At 40.1% G+C, this 18356-nt stretch overlaps 1 protein-coding gene across 1 annotated transcript; it reads right to left on the bottom strand.

Annotated features, from left to right (window-relative positions):
- Positions 1-3531: 3531 nt before the first annotated feature.
- Positions 3532-8843, bottom strand: LOC117533963 (12-(S)-hydroxy-5,8,10,14-eicosatetraenoic acid receptor-like). Its single transcript, XM_034197989.1, has 2 exons — positions 8002-8843; positions 3532-5895 (listed from the first exon to the last, which is right to left on the bottom strand). Exons 1-2 carry the CDS (start codon positions 8578-8580, stop codon positions 5431-5433), a joined length of 1044 nt encoding a protein of 347 aa, XP_034053880.1. The 5' UTR covers positions 8581-8843; the 3' UTR covers positions 3532-5430.
- Positions 8844-18356: the final 9513 nt, after the last annotated feature.

The following is an 18356-nucleotide window of genomic DNA, read 5'->3' on the forward strand; positions in this document are numbered from 1 at the left end:
TCAGGTGTATATCAGTATGTAGTGTCTCTACTTTAAAGAGTACTCTCCTGCAGATGTTCAGGTGTATATCAGTATGTAGTGTCTCTACTTTAAAGAGTCCTCTCCTGCTGATGTTCAGGTGTATATCAGTATGAAGTGTCTCTACTTTAAAGAGTCCTCTCCTGCTGATGTTCAGGTGTATATCAGTATGTAGTGTCTCTACTTTAAAGAGTCCTCTCCTGCTGATGTTCAGGTGTATATCAGTATGTAGTGTCTCTACTTTAAAGAGTCCTCTCCTGCTGATGTTCAGGTGTATATCAGTATGTAGTGTCTCTACTTTAAAGAGTCCTCTCCTGCTGATGTCCAGGTGTATATCAGTATGTAGTGTCTCTACTTTAAAGAGTCCTCTCCTGCTGATGTTCAGGTGTATATCAGTATGTAGTGTCTCTACTTTAAAGAGTCCTCTCCTGCTGATGTTCAGGTGTATATCAGTATGTAGTGTCTCTACTTTAAAGAGTCCTCTCCTGCTGATGTTCAGGTATATATCAGTATGTAGTGTCTCTACTTTAAAGAGTCCTCTCCTGTTGATGTTCAGGTGTATATCAGTATGTAGTGTCTCTACTTTAAAGAGTCCTCTCCTGCTGATGTTCAGGTGTATATCAGTATGTAGTGCCTATACTTTAAAGAGTCCTCTCCTGCTGATGTTCAGGTGTATATCAGTATGTAGTGCCTCTACTTTAAAGAGTCCTCTCCTGCTGATGTTCAGGTGTATATCAGTATGTAGTATCTCTACTTTAAAGAGTCCTCTCCTGCTGATGTTCAGGTGTATATCAGTATGTAGTGTCTCTACTTTAAAGAGTCCTCTCCTGCTGATGTTCAGGTGTATATCAGTATGTAGTGTCTCTACTTTAAAGAGTCCTCTCCTGCTGATGTTCAGGTGTATATCAGTATGTAGTGTCTCTACTTTAAAGAGTCCTCTCCTGCTGATGTTCAGGTGTATATCAGTATGAAGTGTCTCTACTTTAAAGAGTCCTCTCCTGATAATGTTCAGGTGTATATCAGTATGTAGTGTCTCTACTTTAAAGAGTCCTCTCCTGCTGGTGTTCAGGTGTATATCAGTATGTAGTGTCTCTACTTTAAAGAGTCCTCTCCTGCTGATGTTCAGGTGTATATCAGTATGTAGTGTTTCTACTTTAAAGAGTCCTCTCCTGCTGGTGTTCAGGTGTATATCAGTATGTAGTGTCTCTACTTTAAAGAGTCCTCTCCTGCTGATGTTCAGGTGTATATCAGTATGTAGTGTCTCTACTTTAAAGAGTCCTCTCCTGCTGATGTTCAGGTGTATATCAGTATGTAGTGTCTCTACTTTAAAGAGTACTCTCCTGCTGATGTTCAGGTGTATATCAGTATGTAGTGTCTCTACTTTAAAGAGTACTCTCCTGCAGATGTTCAGGTGTATATCAGTATGTAGTGTCTCTACTTTAAAGAGTCCTCTCCTGCTGATGTTCAGGTGTATATCAGTATGAAGTGTCTCTACTTTAAAGAGTCCTCTCCTGCTGATGTTCAGGTGTATATCAGTATGTAGTGTCTCTACTTTAAGAGTCCTCTCCTGCTGATGTTCAGGTGTATATCAGTATGTAGTGTCTCTACTTTAAAGAGTCCTCTCCTGCTGATGTTCAGGTGTATATCAGTATGTAGTGTCTCTACTTTAAAGAGTCCTCTCCTGCTGATGTTCAGGTGTATATCAGTATGTAGTGTCTCTACTTTAAAGAGTCCTCTCCTGCTGATGTTCAGGTGTATATCAGTATGTAGTGTCTCTACTTTAAAGAGTCCTCTCCTGCTGATGTTCAGGTGTATATCAGTATGTAGTGTCTCTACTTTAAAGAGTCCTCTCCTGCTGATGTTCAGGTGTATATCAGTATGTAGTGTCTCTACATGTCTCCATGCTTTAATGTTCAAAAAGCTCTTTATTGTTCTCATACTGTCTGTGCTACAGCACCTCTTTTCACCCTCTGTCTGAAACCAGAGCTCAGTCTGCTCTGATTGGTTAGCTGGCTGGCTCTGTTGTGATTGGTCAACCGCTTAAAGATGTCCCGCCCCCTTAGCCTATCTATGACATACAATGTGTTGGATCACAATCTTGTATCCAGTATATTTAATAAGTTCTGTGACGTAATGAAAATGTAGCTACATGTTTTCCTTGATGTCCTGACTCTTTACTATTTATTTTCATTCTTATTTCCTGCTTGTTTGTAAAAGCAGAAAGCAATAGACTTCAGTGATAAAACAGCAGGTAGTTGTAATGACTAAGCCAATAATACATCTGATAGGAAATGTGTTTGAGCCATGAGCTTGAAATGCACTAATGTTAGATAATCCGTGTTCATCCTCTGGGATTAGTCATAAGGCTGACGTGCTGTTTTCGCATTACTGCATTCACCTTAAAGACTGTATGATCATCGAAATGTGTCAAACATTAACCTCTTTCGCAATATTTTGGACCAAAAACTTCCGGAGGTATTTTTACCCTTTTATGACTCGCTTATTTTTTCCAATACAGTCAGTACTCAAAACAACACCCACTCTTTATCCCAGGACAGAAGTTTCAAGATTGCTCAAATGCATGTTGACTCATATCTGAACCGGTGGGCATTTTCTTGTGACAGTGCTGTATTATCACATGACGTATGTTGTTAGATTACTAGCTTAAAATACATTTATTTGACATCCATCTGTTTTTAAAGGTGTCCCATGTCATGGCCATTTCTACTGATCATAATTCCATTGTTGAGGTCTACTAGAACAGTGATTCTCAAACTTTTTTCAATAATGTACCCCCTTTGAAAAAAAAATTCAGCCAAGTACCCCCTGATCAGCGCAAAAACAAATTGTTAGGGAAAAAGCCTATTTAAAGAGGGACAGCACAGCGCTGCACCATCGGTGTCTGATTTATTAAAACAACAACCTCGTAACTGAGAAACACTTAAATGCTACATTTCAAATGTTTACAATCCATCACTAAATTCATGGCAAACCAATTTTAACATCATGCAATAACACTGAGACGACATTAGTTGCATTTAACTGATCTTTTTAATAAGTTGTACAATTTAGTGAGAAACATGGGATTGAGCTTCACTGAGGACCTTTGTCATTCTGACAGGGAGGCCACTGCAGTTATTACACTTCACGTTTTGAAATATGTGTAACTCTGTTCATATAAAACCCACACTGCTCAAACTTCCTTACTTAAATTATTATTATTTTTTTCATTAACATAAAATAAATCTCACGTACCCCCTGCAGTACTCCAACGTACCCCCTGCAGTACTCCAACGTACCCCTAGGGGTCCGCGTGCCCCCATTTGAGAACCACTGTACTATAATAGCGAGACACAGCGAAACCCAGCCCCATGGCGCATTGATGATATACTTTCCCCATTGAAACCTACACACCTGACACCATTTGTTCATACTCCCCTAGTATAGAAAAAACATTAGGGTGGCAGAAATAGCATTTTTTGAATTGTTGTTAGCTTGTAAACATTGTGTTATTTAAGGTCATGGTACTGTACATTATGTGACTTTAGGACACGTGTGCCTCTCTTTACTCGGTACATATTTGCAGATCTTATTAACATACAGAGTTACATGTTGTCAGTTATGCAGATGTAACATTTGAGGAGCCAATAGTTGTGTACACAGTATATAAGTACGCATCGGTGCTGTTTTTTTTATCATGTAGGCATGTGCATGGCAAAGTAGCTTCTTCTTCCTCAGTTGTGTTCCCACCTTTTGTCATAAATGAGATTTTATGAGTAAATTCCACTTTTGCATAAGGTTGCATAATATTCCACGGCACAAATGTGTCATTGTATTGTTTTTACCTATTCACACAACGTGTCACAGATACAACGCAATGACTTGTTTTATGATACGCAATGATGCATCTTTAAGATAATGATTAGTACATTGACATGACATTGAACCCAGCCACCTGATGGACTACTTCAAATGAGTAAGGCCTTTATCTACAGTATACCCAGACAGACATACCCTTACTCACTGCACTATTACTGTTAATGAGGTCATAAAGGTGAGGATGACTTATACAGAACATGGACAGTGGAGTTTCAGTAATTAAGGCAGAGTATTGTTTAGTCTTGTCAAAGGTAGGAGTGATGATTCATTCCTGTGAGGCATGGGATTTTCCTTGTTGTCAAAGTGGGATTTTCCAACCCTGACTCTTAAACAATGCTTTTCCCATGAAACCAAACTGTATTCTCAATTACATGTTTTACTCTGGATTCAATCGATGTTTTAAAACGATACAAATTGAACAAAAGCTACTATTTGGTCATGTTCTGGTTTGGCTTAACTAAAGGTGTTTTTTGTCATTTAAAATGAATCAACGTAGAATTTTGGTTTCACATTTCAAACAAATACATGTCTCCTGGGTGGAAGTCTTTGACCCCTGCCGTACGCAGACCGCTGCAGATTTCTTTAGAAATGGATTTGTGAAACATCAACAAATAAACGTATCCAACATAAAATCGGCTTCCCTCTAAACTTAATTGACAATGCAGCTGTATTCCCAATATGTAGTTGTATGGGAATGTTCTTTTTTGGAAACCAAACTTGATCTTCACATATGCAGTTAATAGTGAACATAATGAGGGACATTTAAGTGTCTTTTTATTATTAGAAAATATGTACAGTAACATCTCTCTCTCTACATACAGCATAGAAAGTGATATTCCATCATCAATCAACATTAAGGATCAGCTTCCTGTATGGGCCTTCAGGTTTAAGTCTTATGTAATAGGGGAATGACCTCAATGGCTCTATGCTTCAGTTACATACATTTCATTCCCCCTCTTACATTTCATTAGTTTGGACATTTCTTACCATTTGCAGCTTCATAGAAAATGTTTGTCCCAAGACATGTTTATATTTTCTGTGCTTTAATTGATGGCTTCAATCACTAGAGGTTGCTACACAGTGGAAGCTAAGTTAAAAGTCGCCTGAGGTTAATATGATTTGAAAGATCACATTCTCCTGAGAGCATTTGAAAGGATTTAAGTCAGAAGCAGAAACAAGAGAAACTGAAAAACAGATGTGCATATTTTTGGCAGACGGGCATTCCCCTTAAAACAAACCTCATGTTCACAAAAATAAAATCCACCAACATTAATATTCTATTGAATCACTACTAGCACATCTACAGTGCTAATAAAAACACACACTCTGGTAGAACAAGATCTTTCTATTTACATATGTATATACTTCTATTCGAGCATCTATAGAAAGTTAAATAACAACTGTCTTCACTTGCCTTCAGAGTCCCCTTTCAAAGTAAGCACTTTTTGGGGGGGGTGTGGCACACTGTCAGTCTCAGGTAGTAATCTGTTTAGGTTGCTTGACACAGAGAAACAGCCTGGTTTGAAATGGTTTTCAAATGACAGTATTGCGTGTAGGTGGGAGTGTGTGTCCCGCCGATGAGCTTTCTATCGGCACTTCACCGTCCTTCACTAAGAACGGGAAGTAAGTAGAGCAGTAAAGCCCTTTGAACTTGGTGCTGCAGAAGCAGTAGACCAGCGGATCCAGAAGACAGTCTATGTAGGAGAGCACCATGAGGCCGTCGAAGAGCACCGCAGCTGTATTCTGCTGGGGCAGAGGCCATTCTTGGACGCGGGCAATCAGCAGAATCATCCTGGCAATGGTGCAGGGGAGGAAGCAGAGGGAGAACACCACCATGACGGAGGTCACCAGGAACACCGCTCGCTTCAGCTTCGTCCTGTTGCCCACAGTCTTTTTCCTGAGCCGGTTGACGATGTGCACGGTGCAGTAGACCAGGATGACGAAGGGGATGAGGATCTGGGTGAAGAAGACCACCTCTCGCAAACTGTCCACCACATCCTTCAATCAGAAAAAATATCAAGTTAATCGTCTTTCTGATATCAACAACAACAAATTCTCGTTAATACTTGGCCCTTGTGTCTCTACTCTCTACCAATTGTGTCAGTATCAGGACAGCATCGGTCAGAAGTTTAACCACTATTCTAAATATTTATTTCATGTAAAATCTTATTCTGTAAAGTAACAAGTAAATATAGTAAAGTAAAAAGCGCTAGACCAGACATTAGTAGTTGGCTTATTGATAAGTGGATCGCCAGAAAAATAAACTCCAAATATTTGTATGTTTGATGAAATGTTAAAATAATGGTAAAAGTCTCAAGAAGCTTTTTCCAAAATCACAAATATTGAGATGTCCTTCTTTTTCTAAATGTACTGTTTATCATATTGAACGCAACATTTTGGGGGTTTTAGTCTGAGTTTGATAAAACAGATTCAAAAATGTTTTGGTAACTGTCCATAAACATCATGTCTATATGACACTGACTCAATTTGGTTTGAGCTGTCTCTGTGATATTAGGTGCAGTTTGACACACTCCAGGTTTAACATATCTTAATTGTAGCAACACTATGTGCTGTGTCAGTGCAAAAATAGCTCTGGAATCAGACTTTATCTGCAGTAAGTGGTGCTGTTGAGTGATAATACTCCCTAAAACTGGACCCACATACAGTACGGCATTCCTGATTAGGCCTCTCAACACCGTACTCACATTGATAACATGATCATCTTTGTTACATTAGGCCAGTGGTTCTCAAACGTTTTCTGTCAGGCCCCCCCTTTGGAGAAAAAAAAAAGTCGGGCCCCCCCCAACACAAATAGTCAGGCTCAGTGGCGGCGCCAGAGATTTATTTTGGGGTGCTGTGGGGTAGCTTGACGTTTCATAGAGGGTGCTCAAACATTTAGGGTTTCCCATTAATGTAGCTGTCGATACAGTAGAATGTTCAACTACAACAATCCCCACGCACACATACACAGTGTACCCGCGACTGTTACAATGAAGGCTCGATAATCAGCTCACGGCATATAGGTGTAAGCAGGGGTAAGGTGCTATTTTTATAGGTGGTGTGTGGACCTCACATAGGGGGGTCCGGGGGCAAGCTCCCCGGGAAGATTTTTAAATATTGAAGTTGAAAGCATCAATCTGGTGCACTTTGAGAGCAACATGAAGAGATCTATGGATACATCTCTCAACACCCATTTGAAACAGAACTGTGAACAGATTTACTTTTTCTTTATGGATATTTTATAAATCACTCTTTTAAACTTTATTCTTGTTTTACTGTCATATAGTATTTCATACCTGTTTTTCATTTATTCTCTTATTTTTGTATAACTATAATGATCATATAAACGTGTGCCTCGGAAATAATTGTTTACATTAATGGTGACCAAAACGTTTGAGACCCACTGAGATAACACTGAGAGTCCTTTAGCTCACTGAGTCTCTCAGTCTGACAGGAGAGGACTCTCCTCCACTTTGTTGTTGAAAAAACTCTTTATATCCATTAGCGTAGCTCGCTAGCACCAGAAGCTAACAAGAACAATCTCCGGTACCGGTGCGCTCTCTCTCTCGCTCGTGCACGCACACAAAATGGCTCGTTCCACACACACACAGAGCCGAGCTTTAATGAAACACAGAGACCCAGACGTAATAGTACTGTATCATATTATTTTCAAACAATCATTTTTCTAAATATGATTTATTTTTTTTAATAACCATTTTCCCCCCCTGGTCTCTTGCTGTCATGCCTCTGCGCGCCCCCCACTTTGAGAACCACTGCATTAGGTTGAGAGGATGTTTCCACAGAACTGCTCTGCACTTTGTGTCAACTGTGTATTGCACAAATGAAGCAGCAGTTTGTCATTATCCAAATGTGCACACTCAGCACAGCGTTGCCACATTTGAGTGTGAGAAACACATGAATGAAACATACCCAAAACAAAAACATTACCAAGTAAATCCTAACCGTTTGGGATGAATTACTCTCATGCAGTTTAACCTAATTTTGGGGACTGATACTGAAAACCTACCAATAGAAAACTAACTTGTTAAAAGCGTTGTATACTGACGATTTACAATAATTACTTATTTAGTGAGTAAACCTTACCTTAATCAATATATCTTCTGGAGCATCTTCTGGGTTTTTGCCATGGCTGTTGCAGCAATCAAAGTTTTTGAGCATGGTGGGGATGGTGAGAGGCAGAAGAAGCAACCAGATGAGGATAGAGATATGAGGAGATTTCTTGAGAGCTCTTAAAAGATTCTTTCGACCTGGGTGCACCACGTTAAAATATCGATCAATGGAAGTGACCGTCAGGAAGGCAATGCTGGCCCCTCGGTTTAAAAACAACATGAACAGCATGGCTTTGCACACGGTGTCGTTATCACTCCTCCTCTCTCCTTGGATGAAGTGGAATGCCTTTATGGGCAAACAGAAGAGCAGGAGAATGTCAGCCAACACCAGGTTGAAGAGGAAGACGTTGTTGGTGTTGGATTTCCAGAATTTCAGCTTGAATATGAAGAGGTGGAGGACAGATGCGTTCAGAGGCAATGCCAGGATGAAAATCATAATTATGACAGCTGCATAGAATTTATACAGAGCCTTGTTTGTGGCAAGGCAGTCCTCAATACTTTGGTAGGGAGATACAGTGGTAAACATAGTGGTAAGTAAAGTGGCGTTTGCCATTTTAACAGTGAAATACACTTTCCTGTGTTCGAGCAAAGTGTTCTCTTTTAATCTGACAAGGAAATCCTGGCAAACGTGAAGTCTCACCCACAAAACAAACTTGCCAAACAGGTTTTGCCAATGCCTTCCTGTTTTACTCCTCTTTTAGGTTTTAAATGTCCTCGTGTGTTTTTCCGTTTTCAAAAGTCTTTGGTGTTAGGATCTCCTGAGCCTTGGAGTGATTCTCTCAGAGTGCAGAGCAAAAATGCTTCACGGTTTCTTTGAGTTTTGTTGCAGTTCAGCCCCTGTGCTTGTAGCTCCGCCTTCCACTGTAGCCTGAGGAGGTGAGTCAACAGCTGCTTTTCCAATGCTGGATCAGTGGTCCTAACAAGGAGTAAAACCAGCCTGTTACATTTGAAATACATAATACTAAAAGACAGTTTCTTACCAACAATATAGGACGTATTAAACATCAAACTAAGCACAAAGGTGGTGTCTTTAAGAGATGAAACTCAGTCAAAGTATGCGCGCTGTGCTAAGCCCTGACAAGCCCTTATGAAAACATTCTGTTACTGATTGCTAAAACTGATTTGACTTTTGACAGGCAGCCAATGGTACATTTCATATTCCTTCAATGCATAATCCAATTTCCTGGCACAAACTGTGAGAATAACCGTTGTTCTACTCTTGAGGGCTCAGTAAATCCCAGAAGTTACTGAATGACAGCTTTCAAACACTTCCGCTCTTTGCTCTCTGTTCAATATTGTGCGTTCTTCACAGATGCTAAAATGCTAAAAAGGGACATTTTAGGAACTTTGTCCTTAGAGTAAGCAGATGTGGCTCCCTGGGAATTGATGATGAATGCACGTGTACGCATTGAGTAGATGGATATAGTGCTGCTGTCATTTTGTTCTACTATGTAAGGAAAAGTCAATGGGGTTGCAAGGAATGTTGAGTCCTAAGGGAGGAGAAGGGGGGGATAGCTTTGGGCCTCTCACTCAACTCTGCATGCCTCAAACTGCATGCTTCAAACTCCTGCGCGACTGCAGCTACAAGTCCAGACAGCTCGCAAGATTAAAACAGGTTTTGGAGACGTGGGCAGGACATGACCTCGTGACTAGGTTCACGAACACTTCACTTTGTTAGAAATCAATGAGTCTATTCTCCTGTTTGTTTTGTGACCATGTATCCCTTAATCCCTATGCTTTATAGCTTGAGATGATTAATGCTTTATTTAGCTTTGATCTAAGATTTATATGTGAGTTTGATTCAATTTAAATTGTCTTGAATTTAAAGGTGTGAGATCTTTACCTTTTATGATCATTTATCTTCCCTTCTCCTCCAGTCAGACAATGATTCTCTTTAATTGGTTTAGTCCGTTAACAATGCAGAGGATAAAAGTGTAATTGAATGCCCTCTGTATCTACTCAACAGCCTGACTTTAGCTACCAGCAAGATACGTTTTATGATAAGGATTGATAGTAGGGCAATTTCATGTCGTAATTTAAAGGTCCCATGTCATGCTTTTCCGGTTGTTACCCGTCCTCTTGTGTGTTATGTAGCTTTGTATGCATGTAAAAGGTCACGGCCCGTCCACACAGCAGCGTTAAAATGCTATTGCTTTGTATGTCGGGGGCGGGAGATTCATGTGATTGGTTGTTGGTCGCGTTGCTCGCAAAAAATCCCCAAGCTTCAGATACGCCCACCTCCAAGATTATTTTAACGCTGCTGTGTGGACGTACCGTCAGTCACAAACCCTCAAAGTACACCCGAGTAAAACTCTAACACAGAAAATACCTGTCTGTGCTGCCCCAGAATACCTCGTTGGAGATTTCTCTTTTTCAATTGTTTTATTCCGGGAACCAAGTGACGTAACGACAACCCCTCCGTGGATTGGTCAACATGGACCAATCCGTGGAGCCGTTACGTTACGTCCGTGGATTGGTTCCAAATTGACCAACCCGTGGACTTCCTCACACACTCAATCTTTTCTCAGCTGCAGCTCCGCCGATTTCTCCTCCCTGAGACGGCGGGACGTGCCGAGGCTGTGAGTCGGTGTGTGTGTTCGTGCTGTGTCTCGCAGACGGCCACTGGGCTCATAGGGAGGGGGGGGGGGGGGGGCAGGAGCTCCAACAAGCCGTTTAGGACAGAGAGTGAATACACATACTATACAGAGATGCTGTTTGAGAAACCAATGTGAGTTTGGAAAATTGCACAATGTAAATCTATTCTAGTCGACCTCAACAATGGAACTATGATCAGTAGAAATGGCCATGACATGGGACCTTTAACCTGTTAAGCCCCGAAGGGTCCTTTTTTTTCTTTTCTGATACACTCAGGGGATCTTAATATTTAAGAACCTATTAACAGGGTTGGGAGGGTTACTTTGTAAATGTAATCAGTTACTGATTACTGCATACATGGCTCTGAAAGTAATCCGAATACAGTTACAGTTACGTGTCTTAAAAAACGTAATCAGATTACTTTTAGATTACTTTTGGATTACTTTCTTTTTCCTTCACAGATGGGTATGTTTTGGTGAACAGGAGACACAAAAAGCAAAAGGACACTGAATGTGTTTTTACTGTTTTAATGGCTTATCAAGAGCACAACTGAAACATAACATCTGAAACGATGTAACAACATAATAAACTTTTTGGGGATGCAGCTTGGGATGTGAGGAGTGAGGGACACGGCTTAGAACGAGCGTGTCGCCTTCTGTCCTGCCAGTGTTGGCAGGACATGAATTAAAATGTCAAACTCGGCCTTCATTTTAAGGACATTTCGGCCAGGGGTTTAGAGCTATATTTGTTTAAGCACCAGATGAGAGTGTGTGCACCAGTCTGCCTTCATCTATGAATTCATGTCCGTGACTCTCACAGTATCTGCTGCCCACAGCTGTTTTATAGAAGGAAAACCTCCTTCACTTCATGAAATCTCTGCAGCACCAGGAGGCAGCGGGAGGGTTAACTCAGCCTCTGAGAAGACGAGCGAGCAGTGCCTTTCACGCACCGCCTTTCACGCACCGTCCGCCTTCACTGTGTTTACCTTCAGAAATAATCATTAGTAAGGCTAAAGAAAGAGCGACCGCAGGCTGATGTGTTTTAACCACACACACACACACGCGATTTAAACGCAGACTTTTGTTCCTCCATGTTTCGTTGTTATTGTTTCACTGAGCGGTCCCGCGATTTTTTTTCAAACGCTTTTTTGGTCCATCTGCGGCGGTAATAGGTTTTGTGGGCTTTGATGATTCGGCTGTACCTTTAGTAATGAATATTAAATGTTGTGAGGAAATCTTTCCACCAATAATTCCAATAAGTAATCCAAAATGTATTCACTTCAGGTTTACGAAAGTAACTGTCATCAGATTACTCGTTTTTCAAATGTAACGCGAGCTGAATACAGTTACTTGATTTTTGTATTCTGATTACGTAACGCCGTTACATGTATTCCGTTACAACCCAACCCTGCCTATTAATGTGTTAGTTATACCAGATTAACGGGAATAATCTCAGCTAATTGACGATACAAACCATTTTTACCAAAACAAAACACAAGTCTCATAAGAAGCATCTAAATGACCCCTGAGCGAAAAATGCTAACGCACTTTGGCACAGAACTCAAGATAAAAGATACCCTTATTACTTATCGTAGCTGCACTTACAAGATATCCGATTAAAGCTGAGGTTCCACAGATTATTTAGGTATATATATCATCACTGAGTCATCCGGACTCTTGACAGGGGAAGCAAACACAGACATCACAACACGTACCTTTACGGAGCTTTTACGGGAGATCGTCTCACCGTAGCTGTCAATCTGATCAAAATAATTGTTCAATGGCATTAAAACGAGAAAAAACGCGGCTGAATCGGTTAATCCATAGGTTGATAATGTTTCTTTGGAATATGTTTTTTTATTTATAATCCATAATTCAATTTTTATGTAAAAATCGGAGAGTAAAAGTTAGATGCTAATGGTAGCCACCAGAGTTATCGCAGCTTCCGGTCTTGGCTATGCGGTAGTCTCACACACACACATTACCAAATAAGGAGTATGTGGGAGTTCCCTTCGATTCCATTGGCTCTGACGGTTAGAAAGAGATGTCAATCAGCAAAATCGACCAAGGGGGGCCAGAGATAGGTCAAATCCACCCAAATGACCCCAGAAGTGTTTTTTTTTGCTAAATCTCTCTAAAAAGGTCAAATTTCCCTTGTTTTGCATCAATCTTGATACAGGGTACTTATTATATGTTGTAGTTTGGATTCCTAAAGCTTTTAGTCTACCATCCCATCATCCAAGGGTGGTTTTCACTATAAGTAATTTTTTGGACGGACACAATCATTTACATTTTCTTACTGTGTTCAATCTGAATTTACTTTAAAATAAAAACATCTATATTGATTCTGACACTTCTACATCCAACTCACAGGTGTAACCTTGCTTTGAGAAAAAAGATTATTAATTTAACCCTTTTTAGAAGGGAATATATGGTCATTTGTTCTGGGAATGTCATTTTCGAGCCTAAGACCTGAAAAACAGGCTCAGGGCTAAACAGGTTAAAGCTTTCCCTGCAATTATGGGAAACACAGACGCGTTGCTTTGAACTTATGATTCATTTACGGGCAATACGATACTCTCAATATATTGTTGTATTTCCTTGTTGCTACAGAGCAAATTAGGGAAGAGCTCATTCTCATTTATAATAAATGAAATGTGGTTTCTGTCTACATGTCATTGTGCTTCTCCAGTATTTGTGCTGTTATTTTAATTAGCAGAGTTGGCTCATAACATGTAAAAGCCAAGATGATTACTTTCATATTGCAGCATCAATGTGGCTTCTACAGATGCCGTTCCAAAGTCAGTAAAAAGCTGATTATTTAAATGTTTGAATAACATGTACTATTCAAATTATAAACATGGCATTTTTCAACAATCATTATAAAAACAAGACTTCTTCCAGGTAATTATTTTTGTTATTGAAATCATGGCTTGTTTATTGTGAGTGTTGGATGCAGCAGGAATCTGAGCGGTGCGGCATCAGAGGAAGACGATGCTTAGCCTCTCAGACAGATTAACAATCAGACCAGTGTTCTCACTTGTAAAGCAGACTTGTGACTCCAGTAACACTCAGTGTAAAGTTGTACCTGCTACTATAACTCAAAGCTGTTCAGAGATTTCTCGCTGTCATCCATACTTTCTCACAGGAGGCTGAGATGTTTAGCACATACTTTTGGCTTCAAGCGTGCACACAGTGAAGCTTTACTTCATGTGTTATCCAGCAGAAGCACTCATTCCTGATCTTTGTATATTACTGTTCTGCATTTTACATGTTTTGTCCCATTCAAAGGCATTTAGATTTAAAAAAAAAAAAAAAAAAAAAAGGGAAAGGGAAAACAGAGCATATTCATCCCACCCCAGGGACTGGTAAGACTCAGACTAAACAGATAAAAGCTGGACGAAGTGTCTTCAGGGTTAACAGGGTGGATGTCATAGTTAATATCCACTCTAACTCTGAAGACAGGTTCTCAGACGGCTGGCTGACGGCTGGTGTTTCTTGTAAACCTTATCTGAGATAACTATAAAGTAGAACATTTGTTTCACGCTTTACTTTAAAATGATTGGGCTTATTTTCCAGAAATATCGGCAAAAGCCACCCAAATGATGAGTTTAACAGAGAGACGTTACATCTTGCATTAGGGTGAGGACATTTCCATCATGGACAGAAATAATCTGAAGGTCTCTTATCAGCAGGAACTCCAGAGGAGGCCCAGTATGAAGATAACCTCTGCCCCATTTATGGTCTTTAAACACAAGGGAATGCAGCTGGAAGCCTTTGAGTCCTTGACCTTTCAGCCTGAGTATAGCCGAAAGTTGAGTACTTCACAAACCTTTTGCTACGGTTCATGTGATCCTCAGACACCCGAGTGAAGCCAGAGAAAAGACCCCAACGGAAATCAAGCTCAGGGTAAGATGTTTTCTCGGGTCCGCAGCCAAGAACAAATTGACTTCATCACTCCTCTCTTTCCTTAACCTGAAACTCTACCTTTCCAAGTAAAACAGACGAGTGCAGCCAGAGAAAGACCTGAACAGATATCGAGCTCAGGGTGAGATCTTTTCTTGGGTCCGCAGCCAAGAACAAATGTACTTCATCACTCCTCTGTTTCTTCAACCTGAAACTCTGCATCTCCAAGTAAAACAGATTACCACAGACACTCAGTGAAGTGAAAGTCCACCCATGTGGAAGAAAAATGGAACAGTGATAACCTTGAGTAAGAAGGCAGAATTATTCAATCACCTTCTGAGCCGACGCCCTTTGTTCGCAGGTCTACTGGAGAGAAAAGGTTGAGGCACCAAGAAATGGAAAACATGGGTGAAACTGCAGGAAAGCTTGTTGACAAAGACGAGGTGAAAGGTCAGTTGAATTTACAGCACCTCCTAGAAAAATGTCTGTACGCTCAGATGGTCAGTGAGAAAAGTAGAAAGCTCACGTCTCCACACCCGAACATGCATATGAATCAAACTTAATGCAACATTTAAACATTCCCCCCCCTTGTGAAAGACAGATATTCCCCTCGGGCCTGCAGAAATCAGGAAGTGATTGTTAGTTTTAAGAACGACCACATAGAGAGTGTCTAAAGCTTTGACATGGAAACTCTATCCACGGGCTGTGATGAAACAAAAACACATGTTCGTCTCTGCCAGGGCAGCAAGTCAAGGCCAGGAAGCAGATCATGCTCAAACCGGGTCAAAGGTCTAAAACAAGCTACAACAACAACAGCGTTTTGTCTTTGTGCACCAAGTCAAGTCCCAACACCTCTGAATTCATTTCCCACGCATTCCTCTCCTACTGGTGGTGGCAGTGAGGATGAAGATAACCCTCCCAGTGTCACCAGTTTCCCAAGCTCCCATCCCATCCTCCCCTTCTTGGGCTGCAGGATTCCCATTTCATTTGAAACCTTTCAAAGGAGGATTCTGGGATGCTGAGGAGGGATGGAAGGTTCTAGTAAAACAGAAACGTGGATCTGGATCAGGCCCTCAGCAACAATTATCTACTAACAGCTCAACAAATATGATTAAATTGATCTTGACATATACTCTTAAAAAATTAAGTGGCAAATTTAGTTTTCAACCTTTTTCCCACATAGCATTTTTACAAGTGGTATTATTGTTGGCCCAGTTTTTGCTTTCCGTTTTCCCCAGAGCCTACTTTAAGGAACCATTTTCGCAGAATTATTCAGACAGGCAAAAAAACAAATATTCTCATACAGCAGAGTTCCTTTTCAATGCCACTCATCATTATGATGTCAATAATAATATGCACATGAGGGCATAAGATCATCCAGCTTTGAAGAACTGGCTGTTTTTTTAATAGAAAACATCAAAGAGATCTTGTCTGGTGGCACATAGAATATCTCAGTGAAAGCAAGACTTTCAGAGAACCAAACTAAATGCTGATGGTGTCATTATTCTTTAGCCAGTACATTGTGCAATCAACATTTCCGTTATAATGCCATTGGAAAGGAAACCTGATGTTGCAGATTCAACAACAATTGCACAAACATATTTTTCTGCTTGTGTGGTATTCTGATAGCAAGCTAAATGGAATTCATGCTGAAAGTACTAATATATCACCTGATCAGCAATCGGCCTCATCTATGCAGCGCTGCATTGGCACAGGAAGTAGTCTGCTGTAATTTCATCAGTTTAGCATGAAGCTAGCTTAAGCTTCCTCTCTGCTTTATCATCATATATTGTATTTCCTTCTACAGAAAGCACGCACATGAAACGATGGGCATATCTACACAACAAAATGCCACTTCCCTACTTGTTGACCTATTTGAACCACCTTAACTCAGTGTAATAATATCAACAAAACGAAACGGTTGTATAATATTACGATGGCAGAAGAGTTGAGAATGAAGTTTTCTTTAGACTTGAATCCTTGAATCCTTGGTTTGACTTGGATATGGATTGCCATACATCTAACAAATGTAATATACAGACATCCCTGGTTCCTCTGGATGATACACAACCAAAACATACCTTAAACAAACTAGTGTTATTCCCATCAGCTGTACTGCTGCACAGTGAAATAAGCTAATGTTGTCAAGCTTACATACTAACACAAGATAGTGAACATGATAAACTATGTTATTGTTTCTAATAACTTGCTTCATTTCTTAAATGTCTCTGTTTATATGCAGAGAGAGAGGGGATCAGACAGAGGAGATGAAGAGGGTCTGCAAAGGAGATACCATCCTCACTGACAGAGATATGAGAAATCAAAACAAAAGTCTTCAAAAACAGGAAACCAGTAAAGTCCAGGTGAGTTTTTGATGAGACATTTTTTGAAACTATATCTGGACAGTTGGTCTTATTGGTAAGGCAAGGCAAGGCAAGTTTATTTATATAGCACTTTTCAACACAAGGCAATTCAAAGTGCTTTACAAAAAATGAAAGAGGTAAGCATGATTTAATCTCATGAGACATTACAGCAATATGACATTAAGCTAAAGTCAGACATTCATACCAAGACAACTATAGGGTAAATGAGTTCAGCTTCAATAAACTCATATATACAGTGTTTGCTAACTTGTATTTATAATGTTTGATAGAGATACTCTATCTAGATATATATACTGCTCTGTTTATGATATATTAACTGTTTATGATTATTTTTATTGTGCAATGCCGTGTTTACATACTGCTGTAACAGTATTAGCATGGGATCAATGTGATGTAACTAATCTGATGATCTTGGCTAGTTGTGTGTAACAAGCGGTATTCTGTAGCAACAGTAGTTAGTGAGTCAAATTGACTGTCTGCATTTTTACAAGGTATTCATTGACATTATTAAAAGATAAAACACGTTAATATCATTCAATAAACAAAATGGTGATTTGGCTGCGGCAATTCTGCGTAATTGTTCCTTAACAAACCGCTTCAGTTTTTCTCATGACATCACTGGCCTGTTTCACAACACCAGCTTTCCCACTAAAACACTTTGATTGTTAAAAAATCGTACCTTGGGAAATGACTGAGCCAGCCAGGCCTCTGTCATCCTTTACCTTTCGGCATTTCTTAAAAGCTCCTTCCAGATTCCCTGCAGCCATGGTTACCGCCCACACTGTGCAGCGTGTTTTGCAGAACTGGTACCACCGGTAGATAACAAACTATGTCAAAGCATAAGTTAAACCATGCTTTCAGGACCTCATTTACCCTTTAAATACAAGGTAAAGTGACCTGCCCTGAACAACAAGAGAGTGTGTTGGTGTTGTGTCAGGAATGAACAGCAGGAAATGACATATCTGACTAATGTTGAAATAACATGCAAATTGGTGTTCTTGTTCTTTGTTTGCATTATTCACACTCGGCAGCACGTACAGTAATGTCCCGGAATAACTTGTCTTTTCTGGAAAACACATAAGACAAGTTGATGCCTGTTTTTTCTCTGATGTCTTCACCTGCTTGTCATACTAGAAACGATTATCCCATCATGTTTCAAACTTAATGTCAGGAGGCGTGGTAAACTACAGTATGTCTTATATGGCTGCCACAGAAACTTAATTAAGCATGTAAACGGTCTGCAAAGGCTTACATCACTGTGTTCCCTCTGGAGGGAGTCTCTCTGTGCTGCATGAGAAAAATAAAGAGCTTTTTGAACATTAAAGCATGGAGACATGTCCCAGTAGAGACACTACATACTGATATACACCTGAACATCAGCAGGAGAGGACTCTTTAAAGTAGAGACACTACATACTTAGGGATGGGTATCGTTTGAAATTTATC

The sequence above is a fragment of the Gymnodraco acuticeps genome, unplaced genomic scaffold (genome assembly GCF_902827175.1).
Source record: "Gymnodraco acuticeps unplaced genomic scaffold, fGymAcu1.1, whole genome shotgun sequence".
Lineage (NCBI taxonomy): Eukaryota > Metazoa > Chordata > Actinopteri > Perciformes > Bathydraconidae > Gymnodraco > Gymnodraco acuticeps.